A 21,405-nucleotide genomic window follows, 5' to 3' on the forward strand; every position below is an offset into this window, starting at 1 on the left:
AACACCAGTTAATTTCGTTTCATGTTGTGTCGGGTTATCAGGTTGTATCAGGAATTGCTAGGCCTACCCATAAGACCAAATATCACTTCAATATATTTAATAAAGCCTTATACAAGGATAGAACTGATGAAAATTGTGACAACTATAAGATGGCAAAGACGGAAGCAAAGAACACTATTAGAGAAGCGAAGCTAGCGACTTTTGACGACATGTATATTAGATACCAAAGAAGTAGAGTTGAATATCTATAAACTGGCTAGCAAGGGAAATGAAGACAAGAGACTTAAACGAAGTAAGGTGTATCAAGAATGAGAATGGAAAGGTTCTAGCCAAGGAGAACACGGTTAAAGACAAATGGAGAGCTTATTTTCATAATTTCTTCAATGAATGCACTTCTTTGGGTGGTTTAAGTTATCAGAAGAGTGTAGAAATTACTCTTTTTACTGATGAATGAGGAAAGAGGAAGTGGTCGTAGCTTTGATAAAGATGAAGCAAAGAAAAGCAAACAATATGATGATTGAAGCATGGAAGTTCTTGGAAGAGATGGGTATAGCATGGCTTACAAAGCTTTTCAATAAGATTTTGAAAACAAATTAGATGCCCTAAGTGGCAAGAAAGCACTTTGGTGCCTATCTACAAAAATAAGGGCGACATACAAAGTTGCATGATTATAGGAGCATTAAGTTAATGAGCTAACAATGAAGCTCTGGGAGAGGGTAATTGAGCATGGATTGAGGCAAGAGACACAAGTCTCAGAATCAATTCAAGTTCATGCCAGGGCACTTGACAATGGAGGCAGTCTATCACTTACGAAGATCAATGGAATGATATAGAGATATGAAAAAGGATTTGCACATGATCTTTATAGATTTGGAAAATCGTATGATAAGGTTGAAAGAGAAATTATTTGGAGGATTCTAGAGAAGAAAGGACTACGAGTAGTATATATCCAAGAAATAAGGGATATGTATGATGGAGCAACGACTGCAATAAGAATGCTTGAAGAACAAACTGAAAGCTTTTCCATAAACATAAGGTTACACCAAGGCTTAGCTTTAAGTCTTGCCTTTTTTTTGTTTTGTTTTAGTAATGGAATGCAAGATGGAGTAAATGTGAAGCTTAACCTTTTGGGGGAAGTGTTAGAAGCTAAAGGTCTTCGCCTAAGTAGATCAAAGACAAAATATAGGGTTACACCAAGACTTAACTTTAAGTCATACTTTTTTTTAGTATTGGATTGTGAGAGGGAGTAAATGTGAAGCTTAACCTTTGGGGGGGGGGGGGGAGTGTTAGAAGCTAAAGGTCTTCGCCTAAGTAAATCAAATACAAAGTATATGGAGTGCAAGTCCAATGGGAATCCTACCAAATAGTGCAAAAAACACTTTAAAAGCTACTAACCACCAAAGAGAGCCGCCAAAGAAGATCCATGAATGAAACATCCAAAGAGTTGAGTAGCAAAGGTAGATGTTAAAGGAAATGCGGTGAGGAAAGATATTTGCAAGGGAAAGTGGCAGATCTGAGACAAGCTCAGGGTAAATTGAGACAAAGCTCAGGGAACACTGACAGAAGCTCAAACCAAATACAACCCAGAAAATAAACATAGCAAGGTAAAGAAAAGGAGGGAAAGGTTGGGGAAAGAGAGAAGATGGCTGAGAATTAGAAGGATTTGGTTGCCACCGACCCTAGCAAAGGAAGGGTCGGCAGTTGACAAGTAATTTTTAAGGTTGGCCGAGAGAGGCAGAGCTTTTTGAGAGACAAAAAAAAAAAGAAAGATAATTGTGGTGTTTGATCTGCATATATTACATTCCTAAAAGTAAAAAAGTTCTTCAAACTAAAGCAACTCGTTAAGAAGTCCGAAGACCCCAAAATTTGTCAAACGTTGTGCAATGCTATTAACTTGTTACATCACTAAATTGAAAAATTAACATATCATTAGCACCTAACATATCGATTCATATAAATTGGTGCACATTTTATTGAACCAAAGACTCTTGTGTATTGTTCAGAACACAGAATTTGTTCCAAGTTATTGTCCCATTACCATCCTACAAAACAAAACATATAAAAAAGTTCCAAGTGCCAAATAAAATAAGTAATTGTATGAAAAAAAAAACATCTGAATTCAGGGGCAAGAAGAAGATTCCATGCAATGCCACAACAAATGTGTATAGCAAATTCGTGCAGAGAGATAATAAGGTGAAACTTACAACTACCAAGCCATCCTATGCAGTGCTTGCCAGGCTAACCAACCAAATAATTCAATAATGTGTGGTGCAACCACTGGTTATTTATTTTCATTTTTTTCTTCTTGCTCAAGGGTCCTTTTGTCACAGCCCGTCCCGGAATTTTTAATTCCGAGGACATGAAATTACGAAAATGTCCCTAATACGTGATTAAGGTATAATTTTCACGTTCGTTATATCTAAGCTCCAAAAAAATTTGATAATTAGAGTGGAGACTTAGACTTAAATTTTATGATGGAATTTTATGAAATTGGGATTGGTTTGGACATGTGGGATCCCCACACCTCAAAACCCTCCCCATTTCCCGTATACTGTCCTTCATACTCTCTCTCTTCCTCAGACCTCACTCTCTCTCTCTCACCCTCTCGAACACACAGGCAACCATCAAAACCACCTAAAACTAATACCAACGCCGGATTTAAAACCACCATCAAACTCCTGGAACCTCCACAATCACGATGGTATCCATTTCAGGTAAGTTTTGCTTCGGAAAATCCTAGTTTCAAAGTTCCCGTGAAAGTGCACTGTTCATGATCTTCGAATTGACTCTGTTTTAGGACAATCCAAGCTCATAGCAAGCTTGGTGAGGTCCCAAGGAAGCTCGGAGTGCTTCGTTGGAAGTTTTTGGACGTAAGAACACGGAGATCGACAAGTTCAAAGTTTGGCCGGAGCTTTCGAGGCGTTTTCCGGCGAATCCCCGGCGAGTTAGGAGTCGAGGTAGGTATAAATCTCTTCGTCTCGTCCAGTACTACAACTTTCCTTTTTGTTTCACTCAATTTCGTTGAGTATTGAAGAAGTTATACTCATTTGAAAAATACCCAGTTTCCGGCGACCTCCGAGGCTTTCGAGCCAGTTTCCGGCCAAACCACGGCGAACTAGGTGTTTTGCAAGGTACCATTCTCTTTGTCTCTTCAAGGGCTACAACTTTCTTTTTTGAATCACTTGATTTCGTTGAGAAATGACAAAGTTATGGCAATTTGAAAAACTGCCCAGAAAACGGCCGCCGGAAAAACCAGTCCGGCGACCCAAGGAAGAAGAAGGTGCTACAGTTAAAAAAAAAATAAATAAAATTATTTTAAAAATATGTCGACGTCCGTGACGTCGAGTAGATCACCGTGGTATATTCATATACCCAATTTGAGCACCGTATGAGAAAGTTATTAAGGATTGTTGGTTAGGTGTTCAAATAACGTTTTATAGTTTTCACATTTAGGTGAAAATGTGAATTGATGATCCGACCTTTGGATCGTCACCAAACTTTGATACGTTGTAATACGTAATATTTGAGGATTATTGGAACTTACGGATTGGGAATCCGAGTTACGGATCTTCCGGAATTGGAATTGTAAGTCCATAATATAAAATGTTAACCGTCACTTAGTTTTGGAAATTGACGGAGATCCGACCGTTGGATGGTAATGAAATTTTAGGATGTTATCCTAGAGATATATTGTGGACCTCTGGAAGTTATGGATTTAAAATCTGAGTGGCAGATCTTTCGGATCGATCAACATAGTGACGTATTTTATATAAGTTATATATTCTATCGATATGAATTCTGAGCCTGGATTTGATTACTATTCTAGGCGGCGATCGTCATGACGCCTTGATGTGTGGTGCTAGGGAGTTGTTGGACGAACTCCAGGTGAGTGGGCAGTTTTGTTTTCCGTATATATATATACTTGACGTTTCCCAGAAATTGAATTGAAATGAAAATATGTTTAAAATGAAATGCATATGAGTTATGTGGAAAAACGGGAAGTGAAATACCATGCATAGAATTGATATGAAAAGTATATAGAAATGTGAGTTGAAATGCCATGCATGAATTAATATATGATGCATATGTATGAATTGGTGCGGTGGACGCACAGGTAAGAATTGATTTATGATGCATATGTATGAATTGGTGCGGTGGACGCACAGGTAAGAATTGATTTATGATGCATATGTATGAAATGGTGCGGTGGACGCACAGGTGAGTATTTATTTCTGTTATGATGATGTTGATGTATATTGAGCTCAAATCCTGCACCATAGTTTAGTGCTTATAGTATTCACCGCATCGCACGCTCGCCTTGGATCCAAGTAGATGCTAGTCGTACAGTCCACGCGGAGTGGGTACGACAGGCCAGTCGCGAGAGTGTTAGTGAGATTCCGACTGGTGGGTGACCTTAGATTATGTGCACAAATGATTTATGAGAAGCACTAGAGCGTAACTTGTGTGCAGAAGGCCGGACGGGTCACAGAGGTGACTCCGGCAGAGTGAGAGTGATAGATTTTGAGCTCTAGGTTCAACCGTACAGGCTATTAGAGGGCCTCCGGTTGATTACTTTCTTGCACCTGATATGATTATTGTTGATGCATCCATACTTAACTGTTGAATTAGACATGGCATGGCATGATTGATAAAGAAAAATGTTGAGATAGTAGTTATGAAGTTTTGAGAATATATATGTATATTTATATTTTACATTTCTGGGAAAGTATACAGGTTTTACGGAGAGGGGTTACAACGTTTTGAGAAATGTTTGGATTTGGAAAAGAATTGTTTTACTGACCCACTCAATTTTGGTTTTGCACCCCTCCAGGTTCAGGAATCACAAAGGTGTGGTGACTACGAGGAATTCGACGGTGTTCTGACAGATTGGACAAAATTAGGACTCACCTTCGGGTGTATCAACTTATAAATTGTATATTAAAGCTTCCGTACTGTGTTACGTCACTCTCACGTGACGGCCAGCATGCCCTCCTTCGGGATGGGGTGTGTCACCTTTGATGCAGATAGAGAAGGGAATTAAGTGGGCAAAAAGAACAGAAAATAAAAAAAACTCGTAAAAGTATTAGGACCACCAACGGAATTGCCAAATGTTGCATTCTTTATTATGTATACTTTGTTTTATACAAGCTATAGTGGAGACTGAGAGAGTTGAACTTAGGACTTCAGATGTAATATCAGTGTGTATTTCGCATATTTTGGTGCAGTCAAATTAGCTCAAGCGAATGTATATTGTACTAAAAATTAAAAAATGTACTCTACTGTACACCTCCAAGTTGGAGTCTCCCTCTATACACTTATTAATGACTCGTTTAAAAGTGCTTTTAAAATGACTAAAATCATTTTCACAGAATTGTTTTTGAGTTAAGTGCTTATCTGAGATTTGCTTGCATTTTTACTAATGATCTGATTCCAAAATCATTTCCACCAAAAAAGCTTTCATCGATTTAAAAAAAAAAAATTCAAAATGAGCTAACAATATTTCTCACATTACTACTCTCAAGTATCATGAAATTTGCATTTGTACTACCTTAGTTTTTTGGCCTCGCTTTCCTACGTAAATTTATGTTTTTCTCCCAAATTCTGGCTTCTATTAGCCTCGCAAGGTGTACAAGATGGTTCGAGCCGAGATTTTGAAATAAGTTATGTCAAACTAAAATTTCAAAAACTTAAAGAGTAACATATGTTGCCACGTGGACAAAAATCCAATTCCCGGCAAAAAATTGAAATTAAAATTTTGCTGGGATTTTCCTATACTTATGTTCCATGAATGATTGAGAGCCCGCATCCTAGCGTCTTATTTCTTTTAACAATTTTTTTTTTTATTTTACCAAAAATAATTAATTTCTTTAATTGTTTTGGGGTGCCCAGCGTCATATTTCTGCACAATTATTTATCATCAAATAAGCGCCGCAATTAAGCTTTAACGATCCTTTTGACACTCAAGAGTAGCACAGTGCGAATTCATGATATTTTTTTAAGCTAATATAACGATATTTGAAAATAATAAAGTAAGAATTACTCTGAATTTAAAGTAGGTTATATATTATATAAAAATATATAATAAAAAGAACATATTTTTCTTCTTCAATTTTCTTTTAAAAGCAAATTTGAGTTGGGTCTGCAAAGTTTGGTGAGAAGATTCTTCCTATCCTAGTCAAATGCAAAGAGACAAGGTTTGAATGGAAAAAAACAAAGATGTAAAAATGTACTCTCACAGTAAGGGGAAAGAAAGCAGAGAAATTGACCCAGTTGGCCACGTGTCGTTCTCAAGTATGAGGAGTTGGAGAAACTTGACATCATAGTTAATGCAGATGATTGTCATTTCCAGCTGGAAAATGCGCAAATGCAACGTTCAAGACGACTTCTCCTCGATATTCCCTTTTATTATTATTATAGAGAGAGAACAATATGCTTAATTAAGTAATTAATTAACTAATGATATTTGTGAAACAATTAATAAAAGAAACAGAAACAAAACCAATGTCTTGTCAAAGAACAAGGATCTTCTTTGTGAAGATAGTAGAAATCACTACTTTATAATGTTTGTTTATCGCATATCGTACGATTATTTTTAAAATAATTTATAACTGCAAAATAACAGGTTAGCAAAAACTCTAAAGTGATCATCAGAATTCGAATATGATCATATTCCTTTGTCAAAGACTCAAAGTCTTTACTTAAAACGGTTCAATGCAAAAGCAGGAGAGAGAGAGAGAGAGAGAGTTTGTTTACTTGTCAACCAATAGTAGAGACAAATTCGAGACACCCTCTTCTTCTTCTTCCTTTTTCTTCACTCTTCTTTTTTTCTTTAGTTTTCTTTGGATAGTAATTATGGAAGTGACTGGAATTGGTAGCTTGGTTGGTGGGGAAGAATGAATGCTGTGAAAGAGATGCAGACCCAACTCGGTCCTGGAGAGAGAAACACACACTCATCTCTCTCTCTCTCTCTCTCTCTCTCTCTCCTCCCTCATTATCATTGTTCAGACATTACAAACTACACAGAGGTTAGAGAGAGAAAGAAAGGGGAGAGAGAGAGGGCATGCACGTGGTTGAGCATCAGTTTAAGTGGAGGCAAAAAAACTGCTGAATTTCCAGACTATTATAAGCAGTTACATTAAATTTTGACTCCCACTCTCTCACCTGCTTCCTTTCCAACCAAGCCAAACCCTCCACAGCTCACACATACACACACCATTTTCCTCCATTTTCTTTTCCCTTTCACAGTTAACCCCGTAACTCCCTACCTCCCATTACTTTTCTCTGTTTCTCCTCCATTGTTTCAAGCCAAAAAACTAAAATTTTGGTGCTTTGGTTCGTTCCAGAAGCCAAAACGCTTCATAAATCTTGGATCTTTGGTTGTTCCTGAATCCTGAGCATCCACTGAGACAAACCCAGAAGCCAAAATTTCATCTTTTTGTGCAAATGTGGTGGAATTCTCAGAGATTTCTGCAATTCCAGCAAAACCCAGAAGTGAAATTTTTTTCTTCTTTACCATGATCGTGATGGGGCGTTTCGGATACTCGAAAGAAAGTGCAACAATGGAGGCAAAGTAGCAGTCAGATCTTATCTGCTTCAGATCCAATTACCATAATGCCAAACGGGTAGACCCCTTCTTTTACCGCACACATTTACTGTATAGATTTGTAAGTAGCATGAGAAAGATTCATACTTTTCGCCTTTCTCATGCCCTTTTGTGCTTTGTTGTTGCTTTATTTTTGGCAATAATTGATGTTACTTCAGTAACTGAGAAGGAGATTTTACTTCAATTCAAAGGGAATGTAACAAATGATCCGTACAATCGTTTAGGCTCATGGGTTTTTACTGGGAATCCTTGCAAAGATTATGGTGGTGTGTTCTGTAACTCTGCTGGGTTTGTAGATAAGATAGTTTTGTTGAACACTAGCATTGGTGGAGTGTTGTCTCCGGCTTTGTCCGGGTTGAAATACCTGAGGGTTTTGACATTGTTTGGGAACAGATTTTCGGGAAGTATACCGAATGAGTATGCCGAGATTCGAACACTGTATAAGATCAATTTTAGTTCAAATGCGTTATCTGGGTCGATTCCAGAGTTTATAGGTGACTTGCCTAGCATTAGGCTTCTTGACTTGTCAAGGAATGGTTTTACTGGGGAGATTCCATCGGCTTTGTTTAAGTACTGTTACAAAACCAAGTTCGTTTCTTTGTCTCATAACGCTCTTTTGGGTTCAATGCCGGAATCATTGGCGAATTGCTCGAATCTTGAAGGGTTTGATTTCTCTTTCAACAATCTCAGCGGTGGCATACCTTCGCCAATTTGCAATATTCCCAGGTTAAATTATTTGTCACTAAGAAGCAATGCGATGTCAGGGAGCGTTGTGCAGCAGCTTTCGGCTTGCCACAGCTTGAAACTACTGGATCTCAGTAGCAATTTGTTTACTGGTTCGGCACCATTTGGGGTTCTTGGATTGAGCAATCTTACTTATTTCAATGTATCGCATAATGAGTTTAACGGGAAGGTTCCTGATATTACAACTTGTAGTGAGAGAATGGAGTCTTTTGATGCTTCATGGAATGTGTTGGACGGAGAGGTTCCTCCAAGTATTACAAACTGTAGAAGTCTCAAGGTTTTGGAGTTGGGGTACAATGAGCTGGATGGGAGCATCCCAGATGTGCTCGGGAATCTGGTTAGGCTTGTCGTGATCCAATTGTGTAATAATTCAATAAGCGGAACTATTCCAGAAAAGCTTGCAAGCATTCAGCTGCTTCAGGTCTTGGATTTGCACAATCTCAACCTTGTTGGTGAAATACCCCATGATATAAGCAATTGCATGTTTCTGCGTGAGCTGTGAGTCCAAATACATTATGAAATTTGTTTAAATTTACGTGCAATGTCTTTATATCTAAGCGAAAATATCTTATGTTTATTGTTTCTACAGGGATGTTTCTGGTAACTCGTTGGAGGGAGAAATTCCTCAAGGTCTTTACAACATGACTAACCTTGAAATCCTTGACCTCCATAAAAACCAGCTCAATGGAAGCATCCCACCAGATGTAGGAAATCTGTCCAGCTTACAATATCTGGATCTTTCACAAAATTCACTTTTGGGGTCAATTCCTTCTTCCCTTGGAAACCTAGCAAAGTTGACTTATTTTAATCTCTCCTCCAATAAACTCTCAGGCACCATTCCTGCAGCTATTCAAGGTTACGGCTCCTATGCATTTATAAATAACCCCTTCCTCTGTGGTGCTCCATTGGACACGCCTTGCTCAGCAACTGGTAATGGTACTATCACTCCCACTTTGAGAAAACCCAAGGCTCTTCGTGTGCCTGCCATCTTTGCAATTGTTGCCGCTGCAGTGATTCTTAGTGGAGTATGTTTGGTATGCATTATGAACGTCAAAGCCCACAGAAAGAAGCAAGCCGATGTGACATTGGTTGTCGAGAGCACACCACTTGGCTCCACTGATTCAAATGTTATAATCGGGAAGCTGGTTCTCTTCAGCCAAAGTTTGCCCTCAAGGTATGAAGACTGGGAGTCCGGCACAAAAGCTTTGCTTGACAAAGAATGTATAATAGGTGGTGGATCAATTGGTACAGTCTACAGAACAAATTTTGAAGGTGGCATCTCAATTGCAGTAAAGAAGCTCGAGACTCTGGGAAGTATCAGAAATCAAGATGAATTTGAGCAAGAAATTGGACGACTGGGCAACCTTCAGCATCCCAATTTAGTAGCATTTCAAGGTTACTATTGGTCGTCGACAATGCAGTTGATGCTATCAGAATTTGTCCCGTATGGGAATTTGTATGACAATCTACACGGTCTTCATTATCCGGGACCAAGCACTAGCAGAGGCAATAGTGAACTGTATTGGTGTAGGCGATTTAAGATTGCTTTGGGAACGGCTAAGGCGCTTGCCTACCTTCACCATGACTGTAGACCTCCTATTCTCCATCTCAACATTAAATCCACCAACATACTACTAGATGAGAAATATGAGCCAAAGTTGTCTGATTATGGGTTAGGTAAATTGCTTCCCATGTTGGATAACTACGGTTTAACCAAATTCCACAATGTTGTTGGGTATGTTGCACCAGAGCTGGCTCAGAGTCTGAGACTAAGTGAGAAATGTGATGTCTATAGCTTTGGAGTGGTTCTTTTGGAACTGGTCACAGGGAGGAAACCGGTAGAGAGTCCAACTGCAAATGAGGTGGTGGTTTTGTGTGAATATGTTAGGGGATTATTGGAGACTGGCTTTGCATCAGATTGCTTTGACAGAAGCTTAAGGGATTTTGTAGAGAATGAACTGATCCAGATGATGAAATTAGGGTTGATTTGTACATCCGAGCTCCCTTCGAAAAGACCAAGCATGGCTGAGGTTATACAGGTTCTTGAATCCATCAGAAACGGATTGGAGGCTTAGCTTGTCAAAGTAAATCGATAAATTATGCTCTTGCCTCAGCATCGGATCAATGATGCATCTTCGCCGGAGCAGAGGTCAGAAAGATAGTTACCTGAAATGGTTGGATTAGTTGGGGAGAGTAGGAGGGTTTTTGAATATAGGAAAAATAGATACAATTCATTGTATTCATTTGGGGTTTACCAAAATCAATTGTTTTCATACATTTTTCAATCCTGCAAATAAGAACATTCATTTATTGTATGTCATTGAGGGATAAATTAATACTTAATAAGAAATGTAGTAACATTTTGTTCTGGTTTCTTGTGCACAAATGGAGAGATGAGAGAGATTTCGACCAAAAAATGGAGAGAGAGAGAGAGAGAGAGAGAGAGAGAGAGAGAGAGTTCTGCATATTGTCACTGCCAAGAGAAAATCTTCAATAAGAATTAATTGCGAGTAATTTTTCGTGGTGACTATCACACCAAAACACGGTATCTACTTATGTTACAGCAGACGTATTTTTCTTTTAATACCATGTAGAAATTGATTTTCGCACCCGTTTTCTGTCCATGTGTACCTTGTTTGATGTTAACCTTTGAATTGAACAAATCACGGAGAATTGGGGACAGAAACAAACTGAATGTGTATAAGAAAAATGGTGTCTGGCAATCATTTCACTACTTTACACTAGGTGCATGAGATTTCGACTATCAAATTAGTAGCACCAACAAACGGTGTGGCCAGTTCGGTTAAAAATTTCTCCCTTTTAACCACAAGAGAAAGCAATTGTGCTTAGTTCTTGGATCAGGTGCACTGACCTAAAACAAGAGTGTCTACAGCAAGTGGTATTTCTTAAGAAAAAAAAATTCTGTGCAAGCTGAACCCGGAGAATGAATGAACAATACTTCAACAGTGTGATTTACTGGTTTCGGAAAATTTCCAAACTCGTTCCATAACAACAGGAATATCTTTTACAGTCAACGTTGTAAAACAAAACCGAAACCATCCGGGTTCAATACAATGACATGATGATCCGGGTGTTACATCTAGTTTAGCTACATTCAACAATCTATCCCAGAGCTCAAGCTCCCCTTTCTCGCTGTAAAAGTGGATTAACCCGCTCATGTCAGCCCAGCAGCTGAAACCCCCATTGCTCTTGGTGCACTCAATGCCCAATTGCTTCAAACCTGTCACAAATTTAAGGTACATTCCACGAAGCCTTTCTCTACTAGTATCAATGAACTTCCGGATGAATTTGGTGTCTGAAAGCATAGAGATGAGCAACTGTTGGGATGGGGAGGAAATGGACGAGAACCTTGTCAACTTTTTAGCAGCAGCCAGAACATCCTTGTTAAAGGAGTAGATAGCGCTGGCCCTAAAACCTGGAAGAGAAAGGTCTTTCGATAGACCATATACTATATGAACTCTGTTCTGGTCGATATCTTCCGATTCAACAATTTCTGCCATGCTTACAAACTCTTCACTACCATGCATGGATCCAGAAAATATTTCATTTGAGATTATATGTATGTTTTTCTCTCGGGCAAAGTCTAGAAGGTTGTAAAGTGATTCACAACTATATAAACTGCCAACGAGATTTGAAGGATTTGAAATTATAATCCCACGAACCTTTACACCGCGTTTCTTTGCCTGGTTGAATGCACGTTCAAGAGCAGTCACGCACAAGTTGAATTTGTCAGCACTACGGCATGGAACAGGTATAATCTCTCCTCCAGTTCGCCACTTTACATCTCTGTCCAAACTGCATATCATATTCAAAAAGTCAGGACTTCAGAGCCAGAGAGCAGAGATACTTACCTACAGAAACTTTCTATGTTGACATTAGTTGATAGTTATTACCCAGGGTAATATGGCGCCGGAACAAGAAATGCATTTCCGCTGTCTGCTAGGCAGAAACTTAGTATCTCAATTGCAGGTGTTGCACCAGCTGTCAATACTATTTGGGAGGGGTCGAAGAAAACTGACTTCCCCATGACTTGAGACATGAATCCTGCCACAGCCTACAGGTCTGGAAAATTAGAGAGTGCACAAAAAACTGACTGCCACTGTTCATATGAAATATATAATGTAAAAGCACATGCATCCTAAAAATCAACCTGCATGGAGTGCTTATAACTGTTATAAGTAAACGGACTCACATTTGACCAACCACTACTAGTTCTAGTTTTCTAGTAAGATATAGCATTTTCTAGCCAATTTGTGCAAATTATCAACTATGAAGTTCGCAAGTAATTAATTGTATTCTACAGGCAATAAATCATTCGGAGAAACATTGAAACCATGTTCAATTAGAAACTTAACACCGATTGTCTCAAGTGACTTTGCTATTTTGATATACCTAAAATTATTGAATCCCACCTGGATTCGGACAAAACTTTCGATCATTAGGTACATATTGCATAAAAAAACTCAACCATTTTGACTCATAACTTGGACATACTTTTTGAAAAGTTTTCAGACATCTCAATTGTTATTCAAACAGAAAACCAGAGCCAAATCTCAATTTTCATATATTGACCAAACTAATCATACAATCGATACAGAAAATACAAAGTTAAAATTCAAATCAGGTTCCCACGTTAACCAACCAAACTAATACATTCGAATTTTGACATACAACAATTACATCAAAGGACACAACTTCTAATATCAATTGGCATTTACATACTTTTAATTACAATCTTGGAATATGAGTACTATGAAACTTACCACTTTTAACTCCATCAATCCATCAAGAGGCTGGTAACAAGCAATCCCACAAATTCCGAGCTCGCCGCCACCCAGAATTGCTTCCTTTGCATTCTCCAGGAACCAATCTCCAACCAAATCCAACGATAACTGCACAATCCAAAATTCAACAAGACCCAATTTTTAAATTTTAATTTTTTTAAACAAAAAAAATTGAAAATTGTAAAAAGCTAAAGACTTGAAGAAATACAAGCCAAAGCAAGCTCGACCCACCTTGTTTTCATCCAAACCCAATTGAATAACCCCATTCGGGTTACTCAACTCGTCATACGGATCTTCCGCCACCTTCCTCAACCCAACGTCGTACGGCGACTGGCCACCTTTCAGAACTGAATTGGCCAGACCTGATACGTAAACTGGCCCCCCGGCGCACCTCGGGGCGAGGAGGGTCCGGGAGACACTCCGGGGCAGAACGGGAAGTTCCACCGGCTGTCCGGCATGCTCGGACTCGGATTCCGGCGAAGGCGTAGGCAGGTTGGGGTTGGGGGGTTGGGGTTCGAGTGGTGTTGTCTCAGATAGAGCTGGAGGAAATAAAACAAGGCGCACGGTATGACCGAGCCCAAAAGCAGACCTCCCCTGCCTTGGACGACGCCCTTGAGAGGGACTATAACTCTCATGGCGCTGTTGCCGCCGCCTCCGCCAGTGACTTTGGAGCGGTTGGTGTCTGGGACGGGGGCCCGGGTCCGGGTCATATTGGAGACATGTTGGGCGGATTGAATCGGGTGTTCGGATCGTCGGAGAGTACACAGCTTGGAGAAGGAGGAGGAAGAGAGCAGAGGAAGCAATGGTGTGTCGTGTGTGCGGGTGACAGTGCGTGGGAAGAGTGCCGAAATATTTCAATATTGGGGTTTTTGGGGGAATTTGACGCGAGGAACAACCACCACGAGGGGTCCTGCGTCCGAACAAATTTCAAGGTTGTATTTCACACCATATATTCTGAATTTTATTTTTGATGCTGATGAATCACACGATTGTAGATTAGAGAGCTAAATTTTTTTGTAAGTCTCTTTTTTTTTTTCTTTTTATAGCAAAAGGAATACATCAAAGAGAAAAATCCCTTACACAACCAGTGTCATTTCAGTTGAAAAGAAAAGCCATATTTGCTTCCATTGGGAGGCAAGCATCCCAAATACAAAGCTCCTTTCTCTTAAGCCCAATAGAGGCTATGGCATTTGCAACAAAATTTGCTTCCCTAAAAATATGTCTCCATTTGATATCATAGAAATATGTTTCTATGAAGCGCACCACCTGGTCTTCAATGATGGATCTTAAGTTTGAAGCCACACCACAAGCCCCACGGACCAAATCAATGATTAGCTTTGAGTCGCGCTCCACAACCACATAATTCAAGTTTCTCCTCCTAGCCCAGATCAACGTGATGAGTTGATATTTTAATCTATGTTTTATCCTATTCTTAGTATTAATTTATTGTTTATTTTGTGAAAGTTTGATACTTTTATTTATATTCTTAATGTAGGACATTTGACTTCCTATAGAGTAAAAAGTAGTCAAACGGATGAATTTTGGAGTGATTCCAATTAGAAGATGTTCGTGAGTCTGTTGACTTAATCGTATCAAAGTTTCATAATTTTCTACCAACCGGTTTATTTATGGCGATGAAATAAAGGAGCAGCGCATGGTGCTGTCAAACTGACGTTTTGGGATTCTTTGGGCTTTTTGGTGTCCAAGATGATGTCTTTCGGGTTTGAGGCCTTTTGCAATTATGTTCAGGACATCTCAAGCTTTAATTCTAACCGTTTTGGGCCTGTTTTGGAGCCCTGAAGATCTAGAAACGTGGCTGTTTTCAGATTATGCAGATTTTGGGCAAATTTTACTAGTCAATTTAGGATTATGTTTCCTAATTTATTTTAATTTATTTGGTTTTCAAGTATTATTCTAACAACTTTTCTAGGTAGGGTTTTATTTTCTAGTAGTATAAATAAGGCTTTCTAGCCATTAGGGTTTAGAGGGGGAGAGGAGAAAACGCATGCACACTTTAGAGAGCTTTGAAGTTTATTTTCAAGGTGTTTTCTATCCTTGTTTTTAATAATATTTTGTTTATGATTGTTAGTAACTAATTTCCGTTTGCTAGGGCGAGGTCATGAGCCTTAGCAAGAATATGTAGTTTCTTTTCAATTTGCTTATGATATTATGCATGCATGTTTGAATTATTAATCACCGGTTTAAACTATCTAATTGTCTTAATGCTTAGCTAGCATTAGGATGTTTAGAAAAGTAATTTGATGCAATTTTGATTGGAGGTCGGTCCTTGAAATTGATGAAGGCTTCTTGTGATTAATATGTGCGAGTTCACTTAGGACGAATACCACGTCTTAAGGGTTATATGGTTTTTCAAAAGGTTTCATAAAGCTTAATGAGTCATGCATGTTTAGATTTGATTGGAATACCACAGATGGGTTGCATGTTTGATATACACTTTATGTTGGGGGTCCAAGTAGGCATATATTAGGAAAATCTAACCTTCAAAATATGCATGTGTAATTCATAAGTAATTGGAAGAACTATATAGGATTGTTAAGGTGACAGCAAAACCCTAGGCTTTTACAATTTAATTTTCAAAAACCGTTTTCTTTTAGCTTATTTTATTTTGTCATTTTATTCAATTATTTTCTATTAAATTCGGTTTTATTATTTTAAATAAAAAATTCAACTTTTTTCAAAACTTTGTTTTAAGTAATTAATTAAGATTTGATTTGATACAAATTATTCATTTAATCCCTGTGGAGAATGACCTTGCTATAGCCATCTATACTACAATTACCTTGTATTCTTGCAAGTATTTTAAGTATTTTTATCCCTACTTTTGTAGGTGGTAAAATCCCTATCACAACGCTTCCCGTAAAGCTAGAGCCTCAGCAACATTAATGGTCACAGAACCCAAGTTCATTGCCCCTGCAAGGATAGGTTTGCTCTCCCAATTTCTAACCACGAAACCCCCTACTACCCCAGAGTTTGAAACTGAGCCATCAAAATTAATTTTAACATAAGGGCACATTGGGCATTGCCACTTAAATCAAATTGTCTTTAGCAAGCTTTCTCTACATGACCTAAATTCTCCTTGAAGTAATCATTAACCATATTCATGGCGCGAGTAAAAGACCTATAATGAAATGACTTCTCATTGTTTATACTAGCATTTCTGTCATTCCAAATTTGCCAACAGATAGTTAGAGCTTTACTTAAACTACTCATTGTACTCTTATCATTGTGTGGTAAGCCACATAGCAATTGACTCACCATGAGGTTACTATCAATATTTAAAAATAAAGAATCATTTGAGTAGTTCCATACCTATTTCACATACGAGCAATGGAGGAAAAGGTGATCCTGATCTTCCTCATGGTTATTACACAAAGGACATTTGCTATCCAAGGTTGTTATAAACTTGCTAAGCCTCTTTCTAGTTTGTAATTTCTCCTTCACAAGACTCCAGGTGAACAGCTTAATCTTTGGAGGAACAACTTGCTTCCAGATCTTATTCAGAAGCCTTAAACCGAGAACTTGTCATTGTTACTTGGGCCCTAAACAACAGTGTTCCTTGAGCCAAGGATAGGGAGAGGGATGTCATAGATCTGCTAACAATGTCACTATCCATTACCTGGCTTAGTGTGTTTCTATTCCACTACCCATCAACAATGAACTCAGCCACCTTTATATCCCATTGAATGTTCTGATATTTGTTTTCTGGTATGAGGTGAAATAGGGGGAAAGGAAAAACCCAGTTATGGGTCCAGAACAAGATGTCCTTGCCATCACCGACTACCCACCTCATACCTTTGGAGATGACCCAGAATGCCTTTCTAGTTGAATGGTTTTGCTTAGCTTTAGTTTCCATAAAGGAATCAATTCTAAGATATTTCCTTCTAACTATATTTGCCTACCAGTTATCTTTATCAAACAGAACTTTCCATCCCAACTTAGCAAGACAAGCCCTGTTAAAATGTTCAATGTTCCTGATGCCTAAACCTCTAGCCTGTTTAGGTCTACAAACATTTTCCCAACTCACTGGATTATATTTTTTGGTATTACCCCAGAAAAACTGCCTACAATCCTTATTCCATTTACTAGTGAGTTTATGGGGGCACTTAAAGCAAGAATAATGTTGTGGATGCAAATTTCTTCCTCCTTGATTTTGGAAAAAATTGCATATACAAAACAATTAACACCTTTGGTTAAGGCCAAAAGCCTCACGTGCCCATGATGAATGGGGGGGGCTTTGGCCGAAGAATCTCCGATGACAAAGTTAGAATTTAGAGAGAAAAGTGTTTACAGAGTTTTTGGAGTTTTGCAAGAGTGTGGACCTCTCTTTTTGGAGAAAATTGGGTAGCTTATATAGAGTATGGCTGGTCCCCTTTGGAGAAAAGGTGGCTTGCCTTTGGGATGTTTTTTTGGGTGTTATTTGGTGATTCAATTAGCAATTAATATATTGATTAGGAATAAATATATTAATTGGCTAATTAACATAATAAAATAAATGTTTTTGGGAGGTTATGGAATGAATAAAATAAATAGCTAATTGATTAGCTAAAAAAGGGAAAAAGAGGTAAAAGATATATGGAATGAAATAGGTTTTGGGAGTTACCTTGTAGAAGGGATTTGATGAGATAGGTTTTCAATTGTTACCTATTTTGGGCACTTTTGATTTAGTTGAAGGATGAATGCCCGCTACTCCCGTGTAGGAATCCCGTTGTACCTCAAAGGTATTTTTATCCTCTTTTGTCCAAAAATCCACGTGTCGCCTTGTGATTATTTTTGGCTCCACAAATGCCTCCACACCTGTTGGGCTGCTCGCAGGAAAGGGCAGCGGGTGTAGAGATCTTCTTGCTTTAGGAAACATAAGACTGCTTCCTATTTTGATGTAGATTTCCTCTTTAATAGGAAATTAGATCCTTTTAGGAAAGGAAAATAAATTTCTCTCAAAGCCTGTTTAAGTCCACCTTAAGTGGGTTATTAAATCAACTTTGGAGAACGATTTATTCTACCTTACAAGAGAGAAAGAGCTTAGAAGATATTCGTTCCCCCTCCTCTAGCAATCTTTTACATCTTGCCCGTGCAAATAACCGTCTTTCGTTGATTTCTTCGTCTTCTTCGTGCCGCACCAATGTAAGAAAAATTTAATTTTTCTTGTTTTCCTCTTGGATAGTGCTATTGCGGGGCAGCCGTCGGGGTGGTGCGGCACGTCGACTGGCAAGGGCCAGGAGTTGGCTCGGCATAGGTTGATGAGGTGTTGTGGCAAGGACCATTGCTTTAGGCTGCTTAACTTAGCTTGAGCCATGGACAGCTCAGGCGGCTAGGGCCGCAGATTGAAGCACTGGGATGTAGTGCTAGACAGGTTGCATGGCTCATGTCTTTTGGGCTTTTGGTCTTGACGCTGGCTAGGCCGATGATTGAGAGAAAGGAGAAGGTCGCAGACCTCATGAGCTGCTGGAATGCTGGGCATGCATGCTTCCTACCTGTTGGAATGTTAGGTTAAGCTTTCCTGCTGAGTACCGTGAATGGCGTTGGCTGCTTAGTTCTTTTCACCGGGAAAAATGTGGACTGCTCTCGAAATATGAGGTAAAGAAGATCAAGGCGGATGCATTGGCTCATCTGATTGCTATTGTAGAGCCTATTATGAATGAAGGTGGAAAGAAGAGATCTTCCCCGCCTACTCAAGAGATGCCGGTTGAGAAAAACTAAAAACTTCCTCCGCTGCTCATGAGGGTTTGCCTACTCCCGAGATGCCTGTGATTGACATAACTTCTTCCAATGGGAAGAAAAAATGAGGCTGCTAAATCTGTGCCTGTGGCACCTACCATGTCGAGAATGGCTAGTACGATTGCTGATAGGATTGCTCAGCGTAAAGGCCCTATCATACCCCTAGTGCCAAAGTTTGTACCAAGATGTCAGTTGAGAGCTAAGTCCGGTTCACCTTTGGAAAGGCTTACTACTATGAATAGTGATAAGGTGGACTCTACTGCTAAAGTGGCGCCAAGGCCCACTCCCTTTGCTGTTGAGACTTTTTCTCCTACTAGGAAAAAGGAGACTGCTCGCATAGGTAGCTATGAGAAATCCACTAAGCCTGCTTCTGGGGAGGCTGCTGAGATTTGTGTGCTTTTGAAACCAAATTTGCTTAAAGACATGGATGCTTGTGCCAAGTTTGTTGATGGTGTTAGAAAGGTTGTTTGCCCAAGTTCCTTTACGAAGCATACAACCCAATATAAAAGGACTGCTCTGCTTGCTATGATGCATATATAGCAAGGTTGCCAAGGAGATGGCGAAGACTATGGCAGTTGAAGCTTATTCCTTAGCCGATGAGATCTAGAGGTTAGATTCTGAGCTTGTTGCTTTGAAAGGGTCTAATATTTCTGCCCCCACTTCTCTGTAGCTTGAGACCGCTCGCCACGAGATCGTTGACTTGAAGACTAGGCTTGACGCGATCCAAGTTAAGTATGAAAGTGCAGAGAAGGAGATTGGATGTTACATACCTCAGATTCAAGATCTTGAGTTTGCAGTTTCTGAGCTTCATTTCGCTGCTTATGCAAAGAATGAAGAGTTGATTGCTATTTATAATTAAGTGATCCACTTCAAGAGAATAGTCAATAGACTTGAACCCTAAGTGTTGGAACTTTAAGGTGTACTGAAGATCAACTAAAGTTTGAAGAAGGAAGTGGATGAGCTGCAGCGCGTCCATGTTGGTTTGCTTGAGAAGAATGAGCAGCTGAAGGGTGAGAAAGATGGGCTTGAGGTTTGGAGACCTTCCTTATTTCTTCGGAAGACTTGCTTGCTTTTACTTTTGAGGCTTCCATTGGTGAAGTAGTTGGAGAAGTTAGTGCCCAGGCTGGGGCAGCCGAGGGTGAAGCGCTGGATGATGCTGCTGCTAAGAACGTCGCGGTTGCTGAAGGTGTGGCGAACGAGTAGTCGTAGGATGTCTAAGTTGTTGTAGTCTTCTAGGTAGCCTTTAGGATTTTATTTGTTTTTCCTTGTAGCTCTTGTTTTGCGTGAACTCCTTCGGCCTTTGCTAATTGCTTATAAACATGTTTCCTTCGCTTTTCTTCATCTTCGTTTTTTTTGTTCATGCCCTAACCTTTAGACTTGATAAACCAGTGGCAGGCATGCTACTTTTTTATAAGCAGACAAGCTTGCGTAGCTTATGCAACTGTAGGTGTTGGTGTATAACTTTGCAAAGTTGTTAGCCATAAGGTTGGCAGCCGGATGCCTTACTTACAGAAGCAGATAAGTCCGCGTAACCACTAGGCTGTTAACCTTGGCTTTCTCCAATTTCGTAGGTTGTGTAGCAAGTATCACAACATTTTAGGACTTGGTGTAGGTTGTTCCGCGCTTGGCAGAGGTGAAGCTTATCGACTACGTAGCATGTCGGTAGTGGATAAAGCTTAGTATATGCGCGCTAGCTTGTTTAACCTTTCACAAGAATGTGTGGTTGTATAAGTCTAGCACAACTTTACTGCTCGAAGGGCAAGCCGTAGGCAGTCTTTGGGAAACCATAGGCTACCTTAGTGCACTTGGTAGCAGCTTTAGGGTTCCAGGGCAGCCGTCCATCGGATGTACTACGTATTGTGCCCAGTTCGTCTCTAAGGCCCGGTTCCCTATGAATTAGGCTAAGAGACCCAAAATCCTTCAGTTAGCTAAGCCTTCAAAAAGACCATTATGGTTACTTCTAGGAATCCCGGCACAAGCCATCGTGCATCTAGTTATACTAGGGCAGCCCAACTCATCCACGTTTGGATATTTGGAGTGGAAAGTTTATCCTCCCGTCTTGGAGAGTTTACCCATGTGGGTGTCGGGGAATTGGTTTACCCTCTTGCACTGGAGAGTAATTAGTTTCCCTTCTCGCATTGGAGAGCATGGTTGGTCCCTCGGGGGGCGCAATTCTTACGATGAGTCCCTAAGAAGGGTACAGTATTCTTTTCAAGTGCAGGAGCGATCAGTTGTTGTAAGCATGCAGCCAAGCCAAGTTGTGATTACTTCTGAATTCCTTATTGAAAAACAAGTGAAACGAACGAGAACTTAGTTGTAAGGTAGGAACTGCATAACAACTGGATAGTCCTCGGCTTGATAGGTGGTGCCCGTCGAGCTGCTTGAGTCTACGGGCTTTGATGTAGCAGGAGGTCATACATGGTACTTCTTCATATTGTAGGCGTTCCATTGCTTTTCAATCTTTTTGTCGTTTCATGGTGGCGAGGGTGTAATTACTTTTGCCACCTACTCTGATGA

At 39.6% G+C, this 21,405-nt stretch overlaps 1 protein-coding gene, 1 long non-coding RNA gene and 2 pseudogenes across 2 annotated transcripts; 2 read left to right on the forward strand and 2 right to left on the reverse strand.

Moving 5' to 3' along the window:
* Positions 1-2,437: 2,437 nt before the first annotated feature.
* Positions 2,438-5,357, forward strand: LOC126625288 (uncharacterized). The gene is made up of 4 exons (XR_007624373.1): positions 2,438-2,714; positions 2,798-2,957; positions 3,063-3,131; positions 3,827-5,357. It is a non-coding gene; the product is annotated as an uncharacterized LOC126625288 (long non-coding RNA).
* Positions 5,358-6,746: 1,389 nt separating this feature from the next.
* Positions 6,747-10,715, forward strand: LOC126626749 (probable LRR receptor-like serine/threonine-protein kinase At1g12460). Its single transcript, XM_050296145.1, has 2 exons — positions 6,747-8,845; positions 8,937-10,715. Exons 1-2 carry the CDS (start codon positions 7,674-7,676, stop codon positions 10,420-10,422), a joined length of 2,658 nt encoding a protein of 885 aa, XP_050152102.1. The 5' UTR covers positions 6,747-7,673; the 3' UTR covers positions 10,423-10,715.
* Positions 10,716-11,292: 577 nt separating this feature from the next.
* Positions 11,293-14,074, reverse strand: LOC126626750 (probable aminotransferase ACS10; annotated as a pseudogene).
* Positions 14,075-14,223: 149 nt separating this feature from the next.
* Positions 14,224-16,383, reverse strand: LOC126626751 (uncharacterized; annotated as a pseudogene).
* Positions 16,384-21,405: the final 5,022 nt, after the last annotated feature.

This window comes from Malus sylvestris, chromosome 6 (genome assembly GCF_916048215.2).
Source record: "Malus sylvestris chromosome 6, drMalSylv7.2, whole genome shotgun sequence".
In the NCBI taxonomy this organism is placed as follows: Eukaryota; Viridiplantae; Streptophyta; class Magnoliopsida; order Rosales; family Rosaceae; genus Malus; species Malus sylvestris.

Excerpts from the sequence above, each read along its gene's own strand:
- LOC126626749 (XM_050296145.1), top strand. The coding sequence starts at position 7,674 with ATGAGAAAGATTCATACTTTTCGCCTTTCTCATGCCCTTTTGTGCTTT. Across the intron at positions 8,846-8,936 it reads TGCATGTTTCTGCGTGAGCT|GGATGTTTCTGGTAACTCGT; the intron begins GTGAGTCCAAAT and ends TTGTTTCTACAG.